General features: G+C 34.9%; 1 protein-coding gene across 1 annotated transcript in view; it reads left to right on the plus strand.

Moving 5' to 3' along the window:
* FBN2 (fibrillin 2) overlaps positions 1–25,899 on the plus strand; it is a 238,935-nt gene that overhangs the window by 53,663 nt on the left and 159,373 nt on the right. The window contains exons 6-7 of the mRNA XM_072728645.1: positions 13,313–13,510; positions 24,992–25,117. Coding sequence (XP_072584746.1) covers positions 13,313–13,510; positions 24,992–25,117 — 324 coding nt within the window. The remainder of the gene's footprint in view (positions 1–13,312; positions 13,511–24,991; positions 25,118–25,899) is intronic.

Here is a 25,899-nt window from a genome sequence, read left to right on the forward strand (position 1 = left end):
GGATATCAGCTCAGCAATTTTGTCATGAAAAGTCCTTGACAGCCCAGATGCCGTTAATTATAAGCTTCTAATTACGATTTTGTGTTGAGTATTGCAAGAGAATAAGTCAGGAGGCACAAACTGTTACATCAGCCCATTTTGACTTGAGGCCCATTGCAGAAACATCCTGGACTTTATTTCCTCCTCTTTCAATCTTATCAGATCAAGTCATCTCAAAAGGTGTTCTGCATCTAAAAGTTATTCTTGGAAACAAATAAATTTAAAAAATACTTTAAAGTGCTCAGAATGCATTTATATGCTACATCTGGTATGAAATGGATACCTTTTGGGAAGTGAGCAGTAAAGCCCAGCACCCATATGACACTGTAGATTATTTGGAAGTTTATTGAACAATAAAGTTTTCACATTCTATAGATATTGTGTCTGGCTTTGTGGACACTTAGCATTGTCTGTAATCTACCCCAGCATTGCAGTCTCTCCCAGTGTTAAGTGGCGCTTGTTTGAAGTCCACCTACTTAGAAAACAGAAGCTAAGCTGCTATGATTTGAAGTCTATAGATTGAGCTGTGATGCCATGAACTGTCTGCTGAAACAGGATTCTCATAGGTGAGAAGTTTTTGCATAATAAACTAGTAGAAAGTATAAATCCAGGCAGATGTGCAGCCATGTGAAATATGGCAGCTTGCTTTGGAGGCATTTTAAAGTGCCAGTGAAGCATTTAATAAGCTGAGCTTCATTTATTAGCTGAATAAAAGGGTTATGATCTTAAAACAAAGGAAAGAATAAATGATGCAGAAAAGGGCATTTAATGCAGTGCAGGCACCAATGATCAAACAAAGAAACTCCCGTACATACACGATTATCCATGTTCCTTGGAGGTAGCAGAATATGGTGATTAAGATATGGTTTCGGTGTCAGATATGTTTGTCATTCAAATTCTGGTTCTATTATGCAACATCCATGTGACTTGAGGCAATTTTATTTAACCTATCTATGCCTACTGTCATCATCATATATAAAGGAAAGCTATTAATACCAACCAAATGAAATTATTGTTGGCAATAATTAAATGATGATATAATAACCTTAAATGATGGATATAATACACTGCACAAACCTCTTCAAAGAATGCTTGTCTCAATACCAGACACTTTCTCATTTCCCATTTCCCCATGGTACTGGGAGACTGCCACTCAAGCGAACATTGATAGAACTTTCTGGGATGGTGGAAATGTTCCTTGTGCTGCCAGTACAGTAGCCACTAACCACATGTGGCTCTCAAGCACTTGCCATGTGGCTAGTGTGATTAGGAACTGAATGTTTGTTTTATTTAATTTAAATTTAAGCTTTAAATTTAGAAAGCCACATGTGGCTAGTGGCTACTGTTTTGGACAGCACAGCTATAGATTACAGCAAACCACATTGGTGTGAAATTTTATAACTGCTAAAATTTCTCTCTCTAAAAGACGGACTTTCATGTCACAGATTCTACAGTTTAAAAAGTTGAGTGTGATCCTTTTAATAAAAGAATACATGCTGTTCTTTTCTGGTGAATGAAACCAACCATATTACCTAAAATCCATTTATGCAAGGAGGTGTGGCTCGTTTTAGAGTTTCAGACTGTGGAAGGGAAAATATTCAACAGAAACCCCAGATATTTGAATGTCACTAAAATAATGTGGATTAAGTATTTGATCATTTTAATAAATGTTCTGTGAAAAAAAGAATATTACGTTCTGTGTTTATAATGCTACAAAATTGCAAATCCATCTCCTAAGGCAAGCTTTTTGATTGTGCTCCTCTTATTTTATGTTTACCTGCTCTGTCACATTTGAAATGATCTCCTTTATACTTTTAAGCTCTTCCTGTATTTCTAGAAGTTTTAGCTCTTGGTATTTCATTTAAAGTTTTTAGTATATAAATCTGTCCTCTTAATGGATTGTTATTTTAAACCTTACTAATATTCTGTTTTGACTCCATTAATGACTTTTGTTCTTGAATTCTACTCTGTCTGATATTGATTATTGCTGTTTCTACTTTATTTCATTTATGATTTTCCTGATTTTTCTTTGTTCCTCCTATTTTCTCCTTTTTTTGTCATTTCATTTTGCTGTTTTTCTTATAGACAGAATAGAGCCAGATATTATTATTTCAATAAATAATAAATGATCAAATTATTTGATTAGAAACTTAGCATATCCATTTTTATTGTGATTTCAATATATATGGTTTATTCACACCATTTTATGGTATATGTCATTGTATTTTGTGATTTTTCTCTTTAAATCTGTTATTTTTAGTGCTAATCAGCTATATTTTATGCTTCTCTTCCCACTGCCCTTCTTCCTTAATTAAGAATGCTGTGTTTTTCATCAAACTAATGATTACTTTCCTATCTTTGACTATTTTGTTGAAAACTATTCCTCTCTTAAAACTGTTGCACAGTGACACAATTAAAGAATACCTATTCCTCTTACCCTGAAACATTTTACATGTTTACATAGCCCAGGCCCCAGTCAAGATCTTAGGATAATCCATTTCCAAGTCCTCATTATAGCAATACCTCCTTCCCCCACCCTTCCAGTACTTGACATCATTTCAGGCTTTTATTAAGTTCTGTCTTATCATATGACTTTTATTTGAAGAATCCTTTCTCATCAATTACAAATTAATAACCTGTAGATGTTGTTTCATGGTATTTTAACTCCTCATACCACATAGGATAAAACTAATGCCAGGCTATTTCATTGTCTTTGTAGGTAGCTGGTTATTTTTTTCCTCTCTGGAAATGGAAAGATAGTTTTTCCTTTTAATCTAAGAGGTTCAGAAATTTAGAGATTTCATAAGGCTCTTTGGAGTATGTCTTTTTTTTTTTTTTCATTATTCTTATGTTTGACACCATGACCCATTTTAACTAGAAGGTGAAAACTTTTTATCGAAGCTTAGGAAATTTTTTCCTATTGTTTCTTTATTCCCTATTTGTTTTTTATTTTATTTTGGAATTTGTACTATTCACATTCTGATTCCTGGTCTCTTTCCTTGAGGTCTAATTTTTCACCTAGGATATTAATTTTTTAGAAATTTTGCTGTGTTATGAGCTATTTCTTCCATCTGATCTTCTGGACAACTAATTTAGCTTGAAGCAGTGAATATTTCTTTCTCTATTCTGTTGAGTCTGAATATTGAAAGGGTTTACTTTCCTGAACCAAAGAAAGACTTTAGTCTTTTCATTTGTATTGCTATATCCATAAAACAAGTTCCCACAGTACCCATATCAGTCAGGCCTCATGGGCTTCTCAGCAATTACACGCTTGCTGGTTGTGTAAGATATGTTCATTTTTATTTTACTGCGCTGGTATAGTAGTACTGTGACCTTTCTGCTGAAATGTCACAGTTGTCTCCCTTTGTTCTTGAGTTTCTCCTGGTGCTTATTTATGAGGAACAGGTATTAACCTCCAGCCAGAGAGACAGGAATGACCTACTTTGTGAGTGTAGAACACCACCCATGCAGGACCATTAGTGCTAGCAGGATCTGTTGACCATCTGCTCTTGTTCATGCAGCAAGTCCTAGAGGCAGGGCCTCCTTATTGCAAGTCACATGGACCTACTGACACATGCTACCCATGTCCCCTTAGAAGGCCATATGATCAATGGTCTTCCTTGCTCTTTAGCATTTCTCTAAAACTCCTGAATAATTAAAACCCCAGTAATGAATCACATGGCATCCACTCTTTCCTCAGGAGAAATCCCAGCCTTTCCAGCTAGATTTCATACTAGAAGTTGTTTGTCAGGACAGAATCATAAAGCAGGCAGTACATCTTACTTCCTGGGACAAGTGTGATTTACTAGGTTTGATTGAGTATCATGCATATGGCTGCTTAAATTGCTCAGGAGGAATTGATGTAAGCAAAAAATGCAGTAAGAAAATATTACACTGAATCCATATTACTGGGGGTGCCTGGGTGGCTCAGTGGTTGAGCATCTGCCTTTGGCTCATGTCATGCTTCTCCCTCTGCCTATGTCTCTGCCTCTCTCTTTGTCTCTCATGAATGAATGAATGAATAAATAAAATATTTTTAAAAAATCCATATTACTATAGAAAGGCTGTCAGCAAATTGTGTCTAACATTGTATTCACTGCCACTACAATTGAGTCTGGTGACTGTGACTTCATTGTGTTTGAATCAGAATAGATCTGTTCTGGCACTGGTTTACATTGATTTTGTATCTGACTTTATTGATAATGGATAAATGTTTTCTGAGCACATACCACTTTCTCCTGAAATTATTCATGCCTAATTGACTATACTGTATATTTTTCTTAGACATCATAAAGTTTGGTACTTTGTGGGTTTGACTTGCCCATGATCCATCTTTTGTGTTAACCGTTTATATTGTTGGCCCCCTAGTTATTCTTGACAAATTATTTTTGTCTCTAAGTTTCTTCTTCAAAAGTGACAATATCCTCTGCTTAAATAATCTTTTTAGTTTTTCATCTTTGGCATTTTTTGTTATGTGTATGTGTAAAGTAAGTTAATTGGTTGTGCTCTTGGGAGAGTGCACTTTCAGTTCATAGGCCATGAATTTTAGGACCACATCTTTGATGGCCTTCATCCTTATGAAACGTGACATCAAAGATAGCAATTTTGTTTGCATCATTGGCCAGCACCTAATTATCTTTCCTGCCTCTTCATTCTTCCAGAACTCTTTGATGTCAGTGTTAGTCTTATGCTTTGAAAGACTGTGGGGAATGGTGAAAAGAGTCCTTATTTACTGAGTGCATGTTTCCACTGAGACTTTAAATAATGATACTGCATTAGAAACAAAATGCAGTTCAGTGGTGGTCATTAAAATAATCACTCATTTATCAAGCATTAAAGACTTAAAGCAAGTCTTTAATGCTTCTCTCAGCATAGAGAATTTCTCCCAAATTGAACATGGTTAGGAGATTCATCTTTGGGAGAAACCAGAAGCAAAGAGAGATTAGGCTTGCAGAATTTGGGGGAATTGGGAGATCATACTTGAGGGTGGCAGGAAGCACTTGGGGGATTGTGACAATATTCATTAAAATGGTGAAGGGCTTTGGTCTGTTAGGAGAAGGCAAAGCTACCAGAAGCCAAGGGTGCAGTGATCCGTGTATCAGGTTTAATGAACACTGTGTGAATGGTTCAGGGCTTTGGAGGGAGGGGGTCTTTCAGTTTAGTCTCTGTTTCACTTTTTCTAGCTCTTTCATTCTCCATGGAACTTTATCTCTGACTTTTAATTTTTTCTTGGTAAAAATTTGCAAAAATGCTTTTGTAGCACTTCAGAATAAAAAGAGATAATTTATAGAATGGGTTTTACAATATAAAGTGCCTGCCACAGAGTTAATTTTCTTCTATTCATTGCCAAAAAATAGGAACAATGAATTCAGAATTCAACAATGATGAGATACCATATTTCTCCCATTACGTAAATAAAATTAAATCAGTTGCCTCTACTCAGCTGGAGAGAGTGTAAGGATCAGCCTTTCTTTAGAGAGTAATTTTGAGTATGTTTGAATATTTTTCTAACTGGAACTTGACCCAGCATTTTTAGTGCTAGGAATTTACCTTAAGTAGAGCTCAAGTATGTAGTCAATAATTGTGTTCAAGAATACCCATGTAGCAGGGGCGCCTGGATGGCTCAAATGGTTAAGCATCTGCTTTCAGCTCAGATTATGATCTTGGGGTCCTGGGATGGAGCCCTGTGTCTGACTCCCTGCTCAGCAAGGAGTCTGCTTCTCCCCCTTCCTCTGCTTGTGCTCTCTCTCTCTTTCTCTCTCTCTCACTCTCCTGTCAAATAAATAAATAAAATCTAAAAAAAAATGCCTATTCAGCGTTCTGTTCACTTTAATCAATTGTGACAATGTGAATTTCCATCACAAGGCAAGTGGTCAGTGTTGCAAGGGGGCATCTCAGGGCCCTCAGTGGTGGCTGCGTATCTGAAAAAGACTCAAAGTTTATTTTGGTCTTAAAAATTCAGATTTACTTTACTTAAATATACTTTCAAAACCCTGATTATTCCTTGAGCTTTTTAAGAAGTTCAGTGGCATTAGGATCTTCACCTTGTTGTGCAACCACCACCACTGTCCATTGAATTCTTTTCATCTTGCAGAACTGAAATTCCCTATCTTTTAAACTTAAGTTGCCTATTCCTCCCTCCTCCCTAGCCCTGAACAACCACCATTTTACTTTCTGTCACTATAAATTTGATTACTCTAGATACCTCATATCTGCAAAATATCTAAAATATTTTTCCTTTTGTAACTGGCTAATTTCACTCGGAATAATGTCCTCAGGGTTCATCTGTGTTGTAGAATGTGTCAAATTTCATATGTTTTTAGGTGTGAATAGTACTTTATTGTATATTTTGTTTGTTCATTCAAGTGTCAATGGACACTTGGGTTGCATCCACCTCTTGGGTATTTGAATAATGTTGCTATGAACCTGGATGTATAGATATTTCTTCAAGTTTCTGCTTTCAATTCCTTAGGGTATAATCCTTGAACTTTTAAATCCAATTTATAAATATCTATAATCTGTTAATAAATCAAGTAGATTTTAGTAGTCACTGTAAGAGGCCTTTAAATCATATTTGGTTCCAATTTAATACTTAGTTAATGAAACACCTTCATATCTTTTAAACTGCTTTTTTATATTAAATGCACATAACTTGTAAGTACTTCAGTTGTGTGGCTTAAAAACCTTTGTAAGTACTCAAATAACTCTTATGAAGCTAACTTAAAAATAAATATATAAATAAACTTCTAAATCTAAGTTTATAAGTTCATTTAAATGGTCCAATTCTGTATATAAGCATAGTCACATTTTAAGTGTAAAGAACCATCATTCTAAATGAGTCACTTAATTACTTATTTTAAATTGTGGTTACAAAGTAGTCTGATGGAACTAGGCAAAAGCTGTTAAACATTACAGGTATATAAATTTTGCACAAATTTCTTAAAGCAACAATATTAATTTAATGGCTTTGATTCTTTTAAACATTTCTGTACTTAAGTCTAAAATTTTCTGAGGTTGACAGATGCTTTTCCATCAAGAAAGATAATTACCATCGCAGTTATTTGAGTTTATTTAACTCTGAGTATTTGGTCAGCATGGAGTCTGGATCTGCAGACTTTCAGGGCAGATTTTATTGAAACTAAGGAAACTGTTGTACCATCCATATAAGTTTTGGGATTACCTTCTCTGGATACTGCAGTTATATCTGTGATAAAAGATTTTAGCTAGCACATCAAGTAGGTTCTCATTTAAAAATCATGATAAGATCCACTAAAAAATGCTATTTATAATTGTTATGTCAGAAGCTCCATTACTGAAAAAAGTTGATCCCGTGGCCAGGATCATTTGTCCAGTTATGTACAGTGTACACTTAGTTTCACTCATGTCTGCAACTCCCACACAGTGTGATCCCTTGACTACATGTTGAGTTGCTTTGGTTATTGAGGATGGATATGCTTTTTTCCCTAACTCCAAATATTGTGCCACTTGATGGGAAATTCCACATATTTTTCTGTACTTTTCTAGGAACAGGCAAGTTTTCATAAACTAATGGAGTGGATGGAATTCCGGACATCTTATGGCATTGTAGGACTAGCAGTTATAGTAGAAAGGTTTCTGAGAGGGCCATCCCTTGCACAACTCCAGGGGATGACATTTACATTGCAGTAGGTGTGGGTATCTTCTCTAAATTATGCAGTGTGTGGTCTGCTCCATTCTCCTGGCATTTAAGGCTCTAGATCTGCTGTATTGCTGGCACTGGGACTATTTTCCCTTCTCATGTGAAGCCTCCTGGAGACACCTAGTTCATTGATCTTACTGCTTTCTCTTGTTTCTTAATTTATGATTCCTCCTTTTTCTCATTTCCTATTCATCCAGTATAGATTCCATAGTCTGTAATTTAGAATATGTATAACAATACTCTGAACTCCCTTGCCATTCTTTTTTCTTTTTCACATCTAATAGATAAAACTCTAACCCTAATGAACCCAGCCTCTGAGTGAGCCTCTCAGTTGCCTCAGAATGCTGGGAAAAGTCCACAGACAGGTGGATTGGTCTCACTACCAGTCCATTCTATTCATCTGCTGTAGAGAAGCCTTTGATGTCACCTGGGAGTCCACTGGGTTTTCATGTCAGCTCTCTCTCCTCGGATCTACAGTGCCATCTCAGCCCCAAATATCTGACTCCCGAGCTGACCCCCACCTCCTGTTTCAAAAAGAAAATAGAAGGTGTGGGAAAGGACACCGCTCACTGTCTATAAATACTCCTGCATCTCTATGCTTTTCTTTCTTGGGCTATAAGATAAATGCTTTTATTTTTCTTTCTAAAGACAACTCCTTAACATATCCTGGTTTCACTCTCAGGTGGACTCCTCAGGGATCTTACAGTATAAATTATTATTATTATTGGCCATTATAAGCCCTTCCTTTCAGCTGGGCCATTTCTGTTGGCTTTTAGAAATATGTGTGTCTTCCATAAAACAAAGCAAAACACTTAAAATAAAAAATAAACAAAATAATAAATTAGAGTAATAAAAAATTTCTCTCCTTCAATCCTAAATTCTCTACCGGACAGACCTGTTTCTGTCTTTACCTTCTGGAAACCTCTCCAGAGATTATCAGCTTGTTTGTACGACAATAATGCTCAGTTTGGTTATCTAGCACTGTTAGTATCTTAAGAGGATTTGTGAAATTATATCAAAATTTCCAAGTACATTCAGTCGTATTTACTTAAAGTAGAATGATAACATAAGCTATAATAAAAAAGATAGAAAATATTAGCAAGGATGTGGAGGAATTGGAACCCTCATTCATTGCTGATAGGAATATAAAATGGTGAAGCTACTTTGGAAAAACCTTTTGTTGGTTTCTTAAGAGGTTAAACATTAATTCCCCAATACAACCCAGCAAATGGCCACTAATTGGTTAGCAGATGTGTTGTATCCCTATGCTATTCAGCAGTAAAAGGGATTGAAATACTGACACATACTATAGCACGGATGTTCCTCAAGAACATCTTGCTAAGTCAAAGAAGCCAGATGGAAAAGACCGCCGATTACATGATTCCATTTATGTGTATTGTCCAGAAAAGCCAAATTTATAGGGACAGAAAGATTAGTGGTTGACTGAGGCTAGAAACGGGCATGAGGGTTTGTTCTTGTGGGGGTTGGGGGATACAAATGTTATAAAATTGGATTGTGGTGATGGCTGTACATAAAAATTATTGAATTGTACAATGAAGACAGGTGAATATATATATTTTTTAATTTTTTAAAAAATATTTTATTTATTTATTTATTCATGAGAGACACACACACACACACAGAGAGAGAGAGAGAGAGAGAGGCAGAGACACAGGCAGAGAGAGAAGCAGGCTCCATGTGGGGAGGCCGATGTGGGACTCGATCCTGGGATTCCAGGATCACACCCTGGGCTGAAGGCAGGCGCTTAACTGCTGAGCCACCATGTGTCCCAACAGGTGGCCACCATGTGTCCCAACAGGTGAATATATGTTATATATCATAATGAAGTTGTTTGAAAAAACAGCAGCAAGGAGCCAGTTTTTGATGAGTTTTCTCATTGCATCACCTGCTTAATGTGAATAAAAGTGGAACTGTAAAAAACAAGATGCTATATTGCATCACTATGTTTATATCTTTGGGTAAATATCTAGTAGTGTAATTGCTGGGCTGCAGGGTAGCTCTATTTTTCACTTTTTGAGGAACCTCCATAACAGTTTCCAGAATGGCTGCACCAACTTACATTCCCACCAGCAGTGTACAAGGGGTCTCTTTTCTCTGCATGCTGCCCAACACCTGTTGTTTCCTGACTTGTTCGTTTTAGCCATTCTGACTTACCATTTGCAAGGACCTGGTTGGAACTAGATGGTATTATACTAAGCAAAATAAGTCAGTCAGAGAAAGACCATTAGTATATGATTTCCACTCAAAAATGGAATTTAAGAAACAAAACAGAGGATCATAGGGGAAAGGAGAGAAAAATAAAACAAGACAAAATCAGAGAGGGAAGCAAACCATAAGAGACTCTTTATCGTAAGAAACAAACTGAGGGTTGCTGGAGGGGAAGGAGGTGAGGGACTAGGGTAACTGGGTGTTGGGCATTAAGGAGAGCACTGATGTAAGGAGCACTGGGTGTTACATGCAACTAAAGAATCACTGAACTCTACCTCTGAAATTATTTAAAAACTGCTATATTGCACTTCCATATTAGAAAATCAAAATAAAAGTATTTGTGTTTCACAGGCTAGTTTTTAACATTTTATTGGCCATGTAGTCACTTAGTAATGAGGAATTTACTTGTTTCCAACCCACTGGTTCCATCATACCCAAGTGATAAGCAGTTATTTTCTTTTATATTTTGCTAACATGTTGTGAGGATGTCCTTGACTACAAATGGGTTGTGTGGTATATGATAATATTTTACCCACGCCGAAATCTTGATGACAAGAATGCATGGTCAGTAACATTAAATTATTTTAGGGCTCTTTGACCATAATTAAAATGCTAGCCAAGTTTGGGACAGGATGTTTTAATCTTACCAGAAATATTTAAATCTCCTTTCACTGATTTGTTCATATTTTATGTTAGTAATTCTTGAATAAGTAGGTGACGCCATAGTTTTTTTTAAAGATTTTATTTATTTATTCATGAATACACAGAGAGGCAGAGACACGGGCAGAGGGGAAGCAAGCTCCATGCAGGGAGCCCGATGTGGGACTCGATCCCGGGACTCCAGAATTGCACCCTGGGTCAAAGGCAGGCACCAAACCACTGAGCCACCCAGGGATTCCTGTGACACCATAGTTTTACATTTAAACTCATCAGTTGCACAACTGATTATACTTGCCAGGAGGCAAAGTATAATGATAAAAGAAAATAGATTGAGCACAGTCTGTAAGGAGGCAAGTACTGTGCAGGCAAGAGAAATAGGAATGGTAAACTCTTTCCCCAGGAGGGGAAGTCTGGGGTTGGCTTAATTAGAGCCTTCAAAACATGGAAAGATCATTTCAGAGGACAAAACAGCTATCCTTGCCCAGATATTCTTCTCCAAAGATACTAGCCTGAGAGGACATAATTTTAGGAAGGTGTTGTAGTTAGCAGAGAAATGAATATCCTGAGAAGTTGGTTTACTTATGAGAGAGGGTATGGAATCCTAGAAGTGTGCAGACTGGGAACATAGCTGTGTATGCAAGAATTATAGATCAATAAAGGTTTTATTTTTTTGTGTGTGAAAAACAGACTTTTCCCACTTGTTTAGAACTTGATTTAATTTATTGTGAGTCTAATATTTATCTAAAATAGCAAAAAAATGATTGTGTAAAGAACAATAAATAGGTTTAAAAAATTTACAACCTGGCAATTTGTGCTGTGGGACGCAACCTTGTTTATAAGGCTAACATATCTACACATATACTGCAAAGATTGTCTTTTTCAGAAACGTGATTTGCAGCCAACACATCTGTTGTTCTTATGTAAGGGATTAAAACGAGCTATTTTTGTTGAAGTTCAGCTGCAGAGTAACAGAATGTTACACCAGCTTGCTAAAAATGTTACCTATTTTAGATTTTTTTCTTTATGTTACACTTCAAAAATATTCTTTTCCTTTATATGGGAAAGCCTTACTCTTTGTTTAAAAACAGAATGAAAGTTTTATGTGGTTTGAAGTTGTGTTTTTGTTACGTGATAGCATTTAGATGATATCAAAGTTTTTCTAGCTTAGCTTTTTGAATGTTAAATCATATCCAAGTTTGCTTTTTCCCAGTGCATTTTTCATAAAAATCTTACCAACGTTATTGACTCTTTTTTCTTTGAATGTGAGATTGTTTTGTTCTTGGAAATCTGAAATAAACTTATTCTGGCTTTCCCCTTCAAATGGAATTATGTCATTTGCATGAGGCTTATCAGGAAATCCTGACTATCATTTTACATTCCCAAGAGTTAATAAGCTGTATTCATACAGGCTCTGCGAAAGGAGGAACAAACCCTTTCCACATATTTCTGTTATAATTTTAAAACAAATGTGGATTGTTTCATTAGTCTTCATGAAACTAACCTTTCTCTAATTTCCTGTGTCTCTCAAAACAGCAACAGCCGCACTGAAATTAAACACTGTTTGGTTAATGATTCAGTTCTGCTTAAAAGAGTAAATACTGATCATCTAAAAGGTTCACTGAAGTAGATTATAGGAGAAAAAGAGCTAGAGTCAGAATGCCAGCTTTCAGTTGCCTGGAGTCTAGATAAATCCTCCTTAATCTTGAAGGTATATAAATCTCCTGAATAATTTGTTAAAATGTAGATTCTAGTTTATTGTATCTAGGGTGGGGCCCAAGTGTGCATGGTTAACCACCTCCCAGGTGATGCATATATTGCTGGTCCATGAGCAACATTTTTAGAATGCAACAGTCCCAAAAGATCATCTTTCATTTTCATAGAAGTCTGCCAATTTAGCATTTGCTGATGTTTTCCTCCTCATCATAACAGAGCTGTACAATGGTACAGTCCTCTTTTAGAGTACAGAGATTGTACGATAGTAACTTAGAAAGAATTCATGACAGTAGGCTTTATTGCACAGTCTTCCTAGCTGAACTACACATAGAACTAAACAGACTTACACGGATACAAAAATCAAACTGTTAGAACTTAGTGTTTACAGACCTACTAGACTGCTCAAATATTGGTTCTCTTTGATTTTTTCTGATCTCGTGTCCACTCAGTCAGGAAAGAAAATCTTTGCTAGGTAAAGAGGAGTCCTGAAAGCAGGTGCCACCAGTGTGCAGGTGAGGAATATAAGTGGAGACTGCTGAGATAAGGGGTACTAGGGCTTGGTAGCATGGAGAAGGACACACTTCCCTTCCCCACTGCCATGTAGAATGGCAGATCTAGCATGGCCAGATCTTCCAACTTTTCAAGAAAAGCCAGAAATAGAAATTTCATGTGAAATTTCCCAATTTAAAAATGTTGGCTACTAATTTAAATTCTTTCAGAACATTATTCAGGCCAAGAAAACACATCTGTGTCCCAGACACAGTCCTTGAGCCACCCGTTTACAGTGTCTAGTGTAAAATACATTGAAGTCTCCTAATGCACTCCTCATGATTGAAAAATTAGGAATTTTCAAAATGAAGCTTTCCAGCCTTTTGTCTTTAGACACTTGAGTCAGAAGAAATAGCCTCTGTTTTATGTATTTGGAGCTACTGGTATAAGATTGGTGTATCGTCAGTCATAAAACCTGTCTTTCCATCTTCTTTCACATTCCAGATTACAGGACAGGCCCTTGTTTCACTCAGGTCAACAACCAGATGTGCCAGGGGCAGCTGACAGGCATCGTCTGCACTAAGACCCTGTGCTGTGCCACCATTGGACGGGCCTGGGGCCACCCCTGTGAGATGTGTCCTGCCCAGCCTCAGCCCTGCCGAAGGGGCTTTATCCCCAACATCCGCACTGGAGCTTGCCAAGGTGAGTTTGTCATCTGCCTGTGTGCACAGACTCACCATGTGTGGGTCTCCTTTCACTGAACTCAGAGGATCTGCCATGAATACCTAGTACCATTCAAACTCCTACCATTTCTAAGAGGGACCTTATTAGCGAGCCTCACTAGAGACGACCTTGTTATTAGCCACCTAATGAACATTTATTTTTCAGGTCTTGACATAAATGGGGAAGGGAGGAATTTCTATGAACACTGAGGAAAATTTTTTAAAAATTGATTAAAATATCTCATATAATCTGAGGAGACACCACTCCCAGATCTTCCTCTGGGAGGCACTACATGCTCCTTACCACAACCCCTCAAACTATGTAAGTGGAAATATTCAGAAGAAAATTTTTCTCTTTCTTATATTCTTATTCAAGATATGAGATCTGGGCTCAGGTAGGAGGAAGAAGAGAACTGTCCGGCATTGTTATTAATAGTAACTGTAGAGGGAAAGTGTAAATTCTGTCCTTGAATGAGGTTATTGAAGAGTTTATATCTAGTTGCTTGCAATCTGATCTCCCTGCCACATCCTGGTGTATATTTTATGTATCAGGGCTAGATTGGGGCCCTCGGTTGCTACAGTAGTAGATTCCGCCCCAAGTAGTCAAAAATTGTTATTTTTATTAATTTGCAGCCATTACTGGGTAATTATTTTAATTAATTTGCAGCCACCACAATTCTTACTCTTTTTTTGGCTACTTCTCTGATATCATATGTATATTAAACCCATTTTTAGAGTTTGGAAATAGCTCTATAATGAGTTCTCTCATGGCACTAGGATCACAGGAAAATGGGAAACGACTTTTGTATTATTCAGAGAAATGATATTATTCATATATGAGACATGAGGAGTTGGGTTTATTTGTTATTATGAAATCATTTACAAAGTTAGATTCCTGAGGTCTTTCATATTGATGTTAGTGACCAGTATCACACCCATAAATGGCATATTGCAGAATTCCAGTCCAGTGTCCTAAAAACCCAAATGAGAATTATATGTGGAAAGCCTGCATATAGCTTCAGTTCACTGAATAATAATCATTTAGGTACACTACATAATTTGGTAAACATTATCTCTGAAAGTAGCCTCTAAAGATTTTTGTTAGTTTTGTAGTTTTGTAAAAGTTAATGTCAAAAATTGGTGTCTATCAAAACTCTTCAAATCAGAACTGTAGGGATGTCCAAGGGATGAACAACATGTCAGCTATGGACTTTTAATGGTTTCGTGTTTTGTCTGTTGGCTTATTATCTGTCACAGGTCAGACCTAATATGGAAACCATATAAATGTCATTTTTAATTTGCTGTTTTCTATGAGTAATAAAATCCTATATCTTTGAATGACTGCTGGTCTGATTTTATAGTTTCTGATGAAGTAATTTTTATAGAAGATATACCATATAGTATATAGTATTCACCATACTCCATAGCTTTCGTAGATTAGATATAGATTTCCATAAAATTTATATAATTTACATAGATTCCTATTAGATATAAAATACTATATAGATCTACTGGATTTACTAAGGTAATGCTTTCTGTTTATTCTATAGCACATATCACTTTCTGATATACTTGGTCATTTATTATTTTTATTGATTTTACTTTCCCACCAGCAAGAGTGCAAGAATCCATTAGGTCATAAATCTGTTTTATTCACTAACGTCTCTGAGGCATCTGGAAGACTGCCTAACATGTGGTAGATACTCAGTAACTATCTTTTGAATTAATAAATGGGATTAAGATTAATATCCTTCCAAAAACCACTATTTTGTAAAAATAGTCCAGTTTGAGAAAAGCTCTTAACTTCAACCAAAACATCCCAATTACTGACTGTCCTCATCTTCTACATCAGCATTTAGGCTTATTTTTTTTTACCTTTATGTTTTGTCAGAGAGGCCTAGTTTTTCTGAACAAAGTTATTAAATGTAGGATCTGATCTCAAATTTCCCAAATACCCTTCAGGATTTAGTAATGTCTGAAGGCTTATTTATTTGATTTTGTTTATGCAGTGAAGATAAGTTTTCAGTTCCATTTGCCTAAAAATATAATGGATAAATACAGCAATAGGAGCAAAATGAAACTTGCCACATGGTTAAACTATCTGGAAAAGTAAGTTTAAAAAGTTCTGCTTTATTTCAAAATCATGGCATAGTCAGAGGCCTCTCAATTAAATACTAATCCTCAGTTCAGGCTATTTTAAGACTGCATCTTAACGTGATTTCATTTCCCTTTAAATTCCTAGACTGTTTCCCAAATACTCTGCCAAGTTGATTTGGAAGATACATGGCATGAAAAAAAAGCCAACAACGATAAAACATGATACATACATGTCATACTTTTTAAAGTAATAGTAATCTATTTGATAGTATAATTGAAAATTTTTGTAGAGTTAAAAATAAATTTCAGATGTATAGAAGATGACTGCAAATAGCTTAAGATTGGTTCTAAAACCTGGTTTGTGTTAGCCAAGAAAGGACATTTCTGCAGTTCTAAACATACTGTTATTCTGTAGTTGATTCAATTAGTGAATTACCTTATCTGTGGCTTCAGAGGATGTGAAATATGATCTTGTAATAAACAGAATAACTGTTTATATATAGATTTCCATAAAATTATACAGATTCCCATTAAAGAGAAAGTACTGTATAGATCTACTAGATTAATACTGAGTATATTTACTGAGGTAATACTTTTTGTTTATAGCACATATCACTGTCTGATATACTTGCTTATTTATTGTCTTTATTGCTTTTACTTTCCTCTAGTGAGAGCATAAGATCCATTAAGTCATGAATCTGTTTTTATGATGATGCTTAAGTGGATACTTACATGAAAATTAAGATGATACTTAAATAAAGCTGTGAAGACACCAGTACATTTTTTTATCTTTGTTGCCATGGTATCTTTCTGGACTTAGGTGAACACTGTCAAGAGAGATGCATATTCCTAGGGTCCTGGCTGCTCAGTTATGACGATTCATGACTTCTTGCCTATTGAGAGCCATTTCCTTTCTCTCCCCATGTGGCCAGGACTAACTCACATTTAGTTTTGTACTTTCTTCATTTTGTTAATATCCAGAGTTAACTACTACAGGCCTTAATTTAAGCTGTCATAAAATGAGTGAATTAAAGGTTTAAAAAGTGGCATTAAGCCCTTTTTGAAGAATATATACAAACTAAATATGTCACAAGCTGCTATATGGGTCTGTTGTATTATTTTCTTATAGTTTCTTACTCTTTTAATCTGTACAGGCTTCATGAATCTAATTAAAAAGATATTTAGTGTTAGTGCTTTGAGTCTTTTAGATTTTTAAATGAACAGGGTACATCTAAAATATTTACAAATATATTAAAATTTGCAGTTACTAATTTGTTATTTGATTTTTAGGAGTCTTTTAAACTATTCCAACCATTTCCCAAACTGAAAAGATAGCAGAAGAAATTTGCTCATTAAATTGCATCTTTTGCTTTATCCTGGTCAATAGTAATAGACTGATGTTGAGCCTCCCCTCTATTCCATGCAATATGAGAGGCACAGGAAATCAGACCTCTGTGACAGAGTCAGGATATAGCTAGGACACAGGGCAAGAAACAGTACAGACCCTAAATCAGTCCCTGCCAAACCAATACTGGTGTGTATTCTTTTCAAATGATTACAGTGTTCAGAAATATCTAACTCATTTACTCAGGTTGCACATGAAAAATGTAGAGAAGTTGAACCTCACCTGAACCCAAGCAGGCATGGGTCATCCCTTCAGTGGTAGACTAGAAGGAAGATGCCTTCAGTACAAACGTATTTCCATGCCTTCTATATAGCTCCAAAATGGAAAGGCGATTTGGTTCATTTGATTAGTATAAATTATTAAAGACACATTTATCTGGGCTGTCTACATTGATCTAATTAACTAGATCGTTATAAAGTTTAACTTCTATTATTTATGCATGGAAAAAAGGCCATCCCTATACAATCCAAAAAATTTACTTAAAACATAATTAATTGTAGAAATTCACTCTCTCTTTTAAATAACATGTGGGTGATACATGAGTGTGTTGTGTATTATATCTTAATGAAAGATGTTACTTGAAAGACACCTTATGGACAGTGAAACTTCAATGAGGTAAGCATAGGGATATTCCTATATACTTTTACACTTAACAAACATACATCTTAATGAAAGAAGATGTTATTTGGACAACAGTTTATAGACAATGTGGTTGTAGTGCGATAGGTATTGCAGCTATTCCCATATGCTTCTACACATGTGTTTGTAAATGCTTATATCTTCTTAATCAAGAAGATGTTCCTTGAAAGACCGATTATACATAGTGCAGTTTCATTGATTTAAGAGCAAGCCCATTCTGATACACTTTATTTTTTTTAAGTTTCTACTTAAATTCCAGTTAGTTAGCATACAGTGTAATATTATTAGTTTCAGTTGTGATTTATTACTTCCATACAGCACCCCGTGCTCATCACAACTCTTAAAGATAGCAGAATATTCTCCTTCTTGTAACTGAAGAAAAACTAATAATAAATAATAGAAAACCAGATACTCTGAAATAAAAGTCTACTACCCCCCAGTTGAAAACAGTAATGAACACCTGCAACTGTTGCAAAATCATTGGAACAGAGTGAGTCTTCTGAGTATTTATTCTGAGTATCAGTATTCTGAAAGGCTCTTCAGAGGTTGTGGATTTCCTTTTGGAGAAGCAGAGAATGCTCGTGTGTTAGAGGAGTCTCCTATGAGATCCTGAGAGGAATTTGAAACCACTGGTGAGCATCTCAGAGAGTGTGTATCTGAAAGAACAGAGTAGAGGGTGTAACCTTAGGTTACACCCCAACCTGAAAGTTGAAAAATGGGAGACAGTTTGTTGACTGGGAACCAGGAAGTATTTTCTATAGAAATTTCTTTCAAATCTGTTTTAAAAAGATAGAAAAACATTTGGAAAAGGCAAGTGAACATGCTTCAAGGAAGAATTGCCCAAATGAACAAAGTCAGACAAGTGAGAAGGAGACCATGGATTTATCTCTTATGAGGTGAGGAAGATTGAGACAGAGAAGCATGCTTTTTTCTTTTTATTCCATCATCCTGCAGGTCATAATTTAATAATGTTTTCTTGTTTGCAATGATCACTTATTTAGTAATTGAATTTTGTGAATACATGGAAGGTTTTCTGGCTGAATCAAAGCATGTTGAATCGTCGTAGAATAGCCCATACTTCTTGGATTCCAGGTAGAGACAGATCTATTCATCAGTTGCTGTCCATAACAGGACATTCATTTTCATAGAAATACAGGTAATGTGTGAATATCTATGGAGCATAGGAAGGAAAACTTAAATTTTAAAAATGGATCTAATTTTGTGACTGGCAAAGTTAAAAAAAAAAACAAAACATGCTATTAAATGTATAGTAATAAAATTGGTCCTTAGTTCTCACCTATATAAATTAAATGAACCATCTTCATATGCCTGTACCACTGCACATATTTTTCACATTTTAATGTGAACTAAAAATAATATTTAATTACCATTACCTTGTTACAGTATTTATAACCTTAATTAATAGACATACACTAAAGTGATTGTAGAATGTTTCAAAAGATTGATCTGAATTCTAAACCTGAAGCTAATTACACTGTATGTTAACTAATTGGAATTTAAACAATAATTTGAGAAAAAAAGAAAGATTTAGCCTTATCCTCTAAAATCCCTCTGTGTGATCTGAAGTTGTTCAACATTTAAAAAAAATAATTTGTACTTGAGCTGAAGGAATGAACAGAAACACATCTGTATAATCAGGACAGTGGAAAACTAATGAGACATTAGTAGTTGCTTATGCTGGCACTTTGAAAATATAGAAAGTCTTGTAGTTTAAAGGTCTGAGGCTTGACTTTTTTGTTTTTATAGAGAGCACTTTTGTATATTTCTAGATTCAGGTGATTATTTCTACAAGATTTCTTTAAATTTTTTTTTTCATTTTAGTAATTAACTTGATCTATCCAAAAGAAATTAATTTTGTATGGCTGCGTAGTCTAGGATACTTCAAAAATAAAGGTTTTATTTTTCCTTCTAGGAAAATACTTTTTAGGCAATTACAAAATAAGCTCCATAAAGTCGGTTTGCTTTTTCCTTTGAAAAATTACTGAATCTACTAAATATGTAGTCAAAGATTTTATGAATAGTATTAAGGGATTTATAGGTTTGGCCTCGTTTTTCAGCTTATATCATGATACTCTTTCTCTGATTTATCTGCCAGTAAAAGAGGTTTCTAGAGATGTTTTATACCACATGGTAATGAGGGTGGAAATGTAGTACATTTTAAAAGTAATGTGGTTTGAAATGTTCTGAATTAAAGTTTGGTATATAAATTTCTTGTTATATATTTCATTCTAGTTGTTTTTTGTTTGGATCAGATATCCTTTAATAAGACAATGACATCCACTTTAATTTCAATATAAAGCACTTTGGACTGTTGTAATTTTTTATAGACAGATAAAGTGAGGAAGAAATAATAAAGATGCTAAGCTCTTTTGTTGGCTTAAATTCTTTAATTTACATACTCTAAGATACACCAAGCTTGTGGACTGACCAAAATAATAGGGCAAATCAATGTATACCAAATTACAGATGTATTCGCTGAAGATTTTTAATTAAAAAAAGCAAGATGCAAAACAACACATAGAGTGTGATCTTATTCTTGTTACATAACAGACTAATGCTCTGAATGTGTTCATGAATACAAGTCATAAAGAACAGACTGCTAGCTTATATCGATGATATCTGTTTATCTTTATGGTTACTACAATGAGCTTAGAGTATTTCATAATTAAAGATATATTAATAAGTATCTTAGCCTGTCAGTTTTAATAGCTAACATAAATTTGCATAGCTTATATTTTTATATACCCTGTTTATTTCTCATAACATTATACTGAAATAGTATTACCTTTTACAGAGAGAGAAATTAAGGGAAATTTACATAGGTATAAAATGACAGACTCAAAAACTCTAAATCAAAAGAATTTTCTCAATACTCTACAGTTTGTTAGCTGCATTTTTTCGTACAGGCTCTTTATCTACTTGAGGAAGTTCCCTTGTATTCCTGGTTTACTGAGATTTTTAAAATCATGAATGAGTGGTGAGATTTGTCACTTGTCTTTTCACATTATGATATGATCGTGTGTTTTCTCTTAGCCAACATGTTAATATAATGCATTGTATTGCTTTATATTTGAATGTTGAAGCAACCTTAAGTTCCTGGGACTAGCCTCACTTGGTCATGATGTATTAATTTTTCAATATATTGATAAAGTTGCCTTGCTAAGAATTTTTGTATGCCTGTTCCAAAAATATATTATTGTGTTTTTTTTTTTCTTTTCTTGCAATGTATTTCCCTATATTTTGGGTCAGGGTGACGTCCCCTCTTCTCTTTTTCCTAAGAATTTTTGCACAACTGGTAATTTTCTTCCTTAAATATTTGAAAGGATTCAATAGGAAAGCCACCTAGGCCTGAAGTTTTCTTTGTGTAGAGATTTTAAAGTATGAATTAAATTAAGTTTAATAAATGTAGGCATTTTCAGATGATCTGTTCTTGAGTGAGCCTTGGTAGTTCTGTCTTTCAAAGAATTTGTGTACTTTATCTAAATTGTTGAATTTAGTGCCATAAAGGTGTTCATACTATTTCCTTTGATCTTTTAAATTTCTGTAGAATTTGTATTGACATGCCTGCTTTTATTCCTTAATATTAGTCTTTCACTTTTTCTCTCCTTTTTCTTGATCATTCTTGACAGATCTAATCAGTTTTACTTCTGTTTCCAGAGAACCAGATTTTGTAGTGATTATCTCTGTTGTTTGATAGTTGTACTATTTTATTATTGTTATTTTCTTGCTTCTGTCTACTTTAGGTTTAATATGCTCTTCTTCTTATTTTTTTTTAAGATTTTATTTATTTATGAGAGAGAGGCAGAGACACAGGCAGAGGGAGAAGCAGGCCCCATGCAGAGCCTGACACGGGACTCAATCCTGGGTCGCCAGGATCATGCCCTGGGCTGCAGGCAGTGCTAAACTGCTGAGCCACCCGGGCTGCCCTAATATGCTCTTCTTTTTTAAATTTCTCTATATAAAAATTTAGGTGACCATTTTTAGACTTTGTTCTTTTTGTAAAAAAAAGCATTTAATGCTACATATTTATCTCTAAGCACCACTCTAGCTGCATCCCACACATTTTAATATGCTGTTTTCTCATTTTCTGTGTGATTTTTTCTTTGAACCATGGATTATTTCAGAGTATATTGTCTAAATTCCAAATGTTTGAGAATATTCCAGATGTTTTTTATCATCACTTCTATTTTAACTCTGTTGTACTTAGAGAACATACTATATACATGATTTTATTTTTTTTATGTTTAATGAGCCTTTTTACATGGCCTCAGAATATAGTCTGTCTTGTTAAATAGTACATGTGCACTTGAAAATAGCATATATCCTGCCAAAGTTGGGTGGGGTGTTCTATAAATGCCAACTAGGACAAGGTGGTTCAAAGTATAGTTCAAGTCTTATGTATCCTTGCTGATTTCCAATCTACTTTTTCTGTTAGATACTAAGGAATATGGAAATGTCCAACTCTAAGTGTGGATTTGTCTTTCCTTTTTCAGCTCTGTCACTTTTTGTTCTGGGTGCTTAACATTTTAGAATCAGCATACACATGTTGTGCATTATTATGTTCTCTTAATGAATTGACCCCTTTGTCATTATGAAATATCCATCTTTATCCCTGGTAATAGTTCTTGTTCTGATGAATACCTTGTACAATATTAACTTAGTCACTTCAGCTCTTCTTTGATTGAGTGTATGATGCATCTTTGCATCCTTTTACTTTTTAAGCTATCTGTGTCAGAGTGGGTTTCTTGTAAGCAATATAAAATTACATCTTTTTGAAAATAAAATATGATAATCTCAGCCTTTTTGAGTTGCTAATACCATGTACATTTCCTGTGATTATCAACATTATTGAGTTTATATCTATTTCTTGTCCCATCTATTCTTTACTCCTCTTTTCCTGCATCCATTAGAGTGGGTATATTTTAGTATTTCATCTTATCTCCATAATTGGATCATTAGCTCTACCTCTTTAACATTATAAAATGTTAATTTTATTTAAAATTACAAAATTTAGTGTTTGTCTTTACATATTTAACTTACTATAGTCTATATTCAAATAATATTATGCCACTTCACTTGTAATAATTTTATGATAGTACTCTTTCCCCATTTAATCCTTTTTTTTCCCATTTAATCCTTTATGCTATTGTCATTATACTGTTTACTTCTATGAATTTTATAATCCTTAAAATACATTATTATTTTACTGTTGCTATTTTCAACAGCCAGTTATCTTTACTTAAAATTACGAAAGGGCAGCCCGGGTGGCTCAGCGGTTTAGTGCTGCCTTTTGCCCAGGGTGTGATCCTGGAGACCTGGGATCGAGTCCCACGTCTGGCTACCTGCAAGGAGCCTGCTTCTCTCTCTGCCTGTGCTTCTGCCTCTCTCTTTCTCTGTGTCTCTCATGAATAAATAAATAAAATCTTTAAAAAAATAAATAAAATTAAGAAATAGATCTTTTAAATATATCAACATGTTTACTATTTTCAGTGCTTTTTAGGGTTTTTTTTTGCATAGACCATAATTTCCATCTCATTTTTATTTTTCCTGAAGAACTTTTTTTTAAGTAGACCTCATACCTGATGTAGAGCCCAACATAGGGCTTGAAGTCACAGCCCTGAGATCAAGACCTGAACTGAGATCAGTATTTGGATGCTTAACCCACTAAGCCACCCAAGCACCCCTCCTGAAGAACTTCTTTTAACATTTCTTAATTTCAGATAAGAATATGACCTACTCATTTGAAGGGATACATGTACCCCAATGTTTATAGCAGCATTATCAACAATAGCCAAATTATGGAACAGCCCAAATGTCCACTAACTGATGAATGGATAAAGAAGGCACACAGACACACATGCACACATGCATACATACACACAGTGGAATATTAGCCATCAAAAAGAATGAAATCTTGCCATTTGTAATCATGTAGATGGAGCTAAAGAGTATCACGCTAAGCAAAATAAGTCATTCAGAAAAAAATAAGTTCCATATTATTTCACTCGTATGTGAATTTAAGAAGCAAAACAAATGAACAAATGAAAAAAGACCAAGAAACAGACTCTTAACTCTGGAGAACAAATTGGTAGTTACTGGAGGGGAAGTGGGTGGAGAGATGGGTTGAAATATGGTACAGGAGTTAAGGAGAGCATATGTGTTGAGCACCTGGGTGATGTATGGAAGTGTTGAATTACTTAATTCTACACCTGAAACTAAGCTGTATGTTAACTAATTAGAATTTAAATAAAAATTGGAAAAAAAGAATATGACAAATTTAATATACCAGTGTTTAAGAGGTACAGACAACTTTCAGATGAAGAAATCTAAAGTGTAACATGCATAGTAATTAATAATTAGAGAAGTGAAAATTGAACTTAATATCCCTTTATAATGATTAGACCAAAAAGAAAATTAGGGTTTTGGATATCACCTATTAGAAGAGAAAAGAAAACACAAGAATCCTCATGGACAATAAAGATGTGTGAACTACTCATAGATGTGTGGATTGCTGGTGGTATGAAGGCATTTGACATTGGGCAGTGTTTATTCATATTGGGTGTATATATACTCTGTGATATGGAAATTCTGCCCTGGGTCTACAGCAAAGGGATGAAACGTCTCTCTGAGTTTTCAGTCCATAGATACTCAGCTCCATGGAGAGACATTGTAGAGACTTTCATTGTATCATGCACTGAAGTGGCGAGAAGTTGGTGGCAGGAAGTTGGGTATATACTGAATACCCATCACCAGGAGGGTGAACACATCCAGAAGTGTTCTGCAGCAAATCTAAGCAAGAGATTGGTTGTCCACATAACAACAGGGATGGATTTTCAAAATAAGATTCAAAAAGAAAACAAATGAAAATGAGATATATACATGATTTATTTTTTTTAAGATTTTATTTATTAGAGAGAGAGTGTGAGTAAGAAAAGAGAATGAGCAGGAGAAGGGGCAGAGGGAGAGGGAGAAGGAGACTTCTTCTGGAGTCTGCAGGGAGCCCCAGACTTCCCACTGGCAGGGAGCCCAACTTGGGGCTTGATCCCAGGTCCCTGGGATCACAACCTGAAGACAGACGCTTAACCAGCTGAACCACCCAGGCACCCTTATACATGATTTATATAATATATATATTATATATCTATATATATAATATATATATATATACACAAAGTGGTCCCAATTCTCCTTATCCCATTCTCTTGAGAACCACTGAAACTTTTCTGTGCATTACATTAAAGAAGTATAGATATTCTGGAAATTAGTGGTTTCTGTGTTCACAGTGCTTTCTTCTTGCAGATGTTGATGAATGCCAAGCTATTCCTGGGATATGCCAGGGAGGAAACTGCATCAACACAGTGGGTTCTTTTGAATGCAAATGCCCTGCTGGTCACAAGCAGAGTGAAACTACTCAGAAATGTGAAGGTGAGTGTCTGTACTTTGAGGCACATGTCTCCTGATGATGCTGAATCCAAGGAAGTCCTAACTTCAGTTTGAATTTTGAAGAATTTAATCATAATTGCAGTTCTTCATTTTAATGTGAAAATAAGGGGATAGATGTTAGAGTGGTTTTGTATCAGTTTGTGTATTTAATGGGTTTGATTTGGAAAAAGCCAGTTAACATTTTTACAAGGAGTTTATTGTCTCAGTTCCTCTGTTGTAGTGGGAATGGGAGTGATCCAGCCATTTGTATTTTTCCTTTATGAAGTGTTTTCCATTTCACTTACAAAATTATATAAAAGATTAAAATTCTGAGTGAAGTGCAGTATCTTGCATAAAATGATGCATTAGAAGTTGCTACTCTGTTTCTATATTATTAAATAAATATCTTGAATTTTGTATTGAATACTGTTTCTTTGCTGGCTGCCAAATTAAAAAATCAGTATAATTGACTCAGATAATTTGGAAATTACCACAACAGGTATTCTGTGAAAGAATAGCTTACTCAAATAAAGATACCAGAAAATTAATAATTTTCTGGAATGTGATCATAATATTGAATGTGAATTGGATATAATTTTACAGTGGAAACTCCATAAGTTTCCTCATATAAAATAAAATCACTTGTTCTATTTATATGTGATCAAAAGCTTTATCATTATTACAAAATTTAAAAAGTTTCTAAAGGGTGTCTAGCTTTCCTAATATGTATATTTAGAATAATGTTGATACTTATACTAGTATTGAAGTATAATGTTTATCTTTAG

The sequence above is a fragment of the Vulpes vulpes genome, chromosome 12 (assembly GCF_048418805.1).
Source record: "Vulpes vulpes isolate BD-2025 chromosome 12, VulVul3, whole genome shotgun sequence".
Taxonomy (NCBI): domain Eukaryota; kingdom Metazoa; phylum Chordata; class Mammalia; order Carnivora; family Canidae; genus Vulpes; species Vulpes vulpes.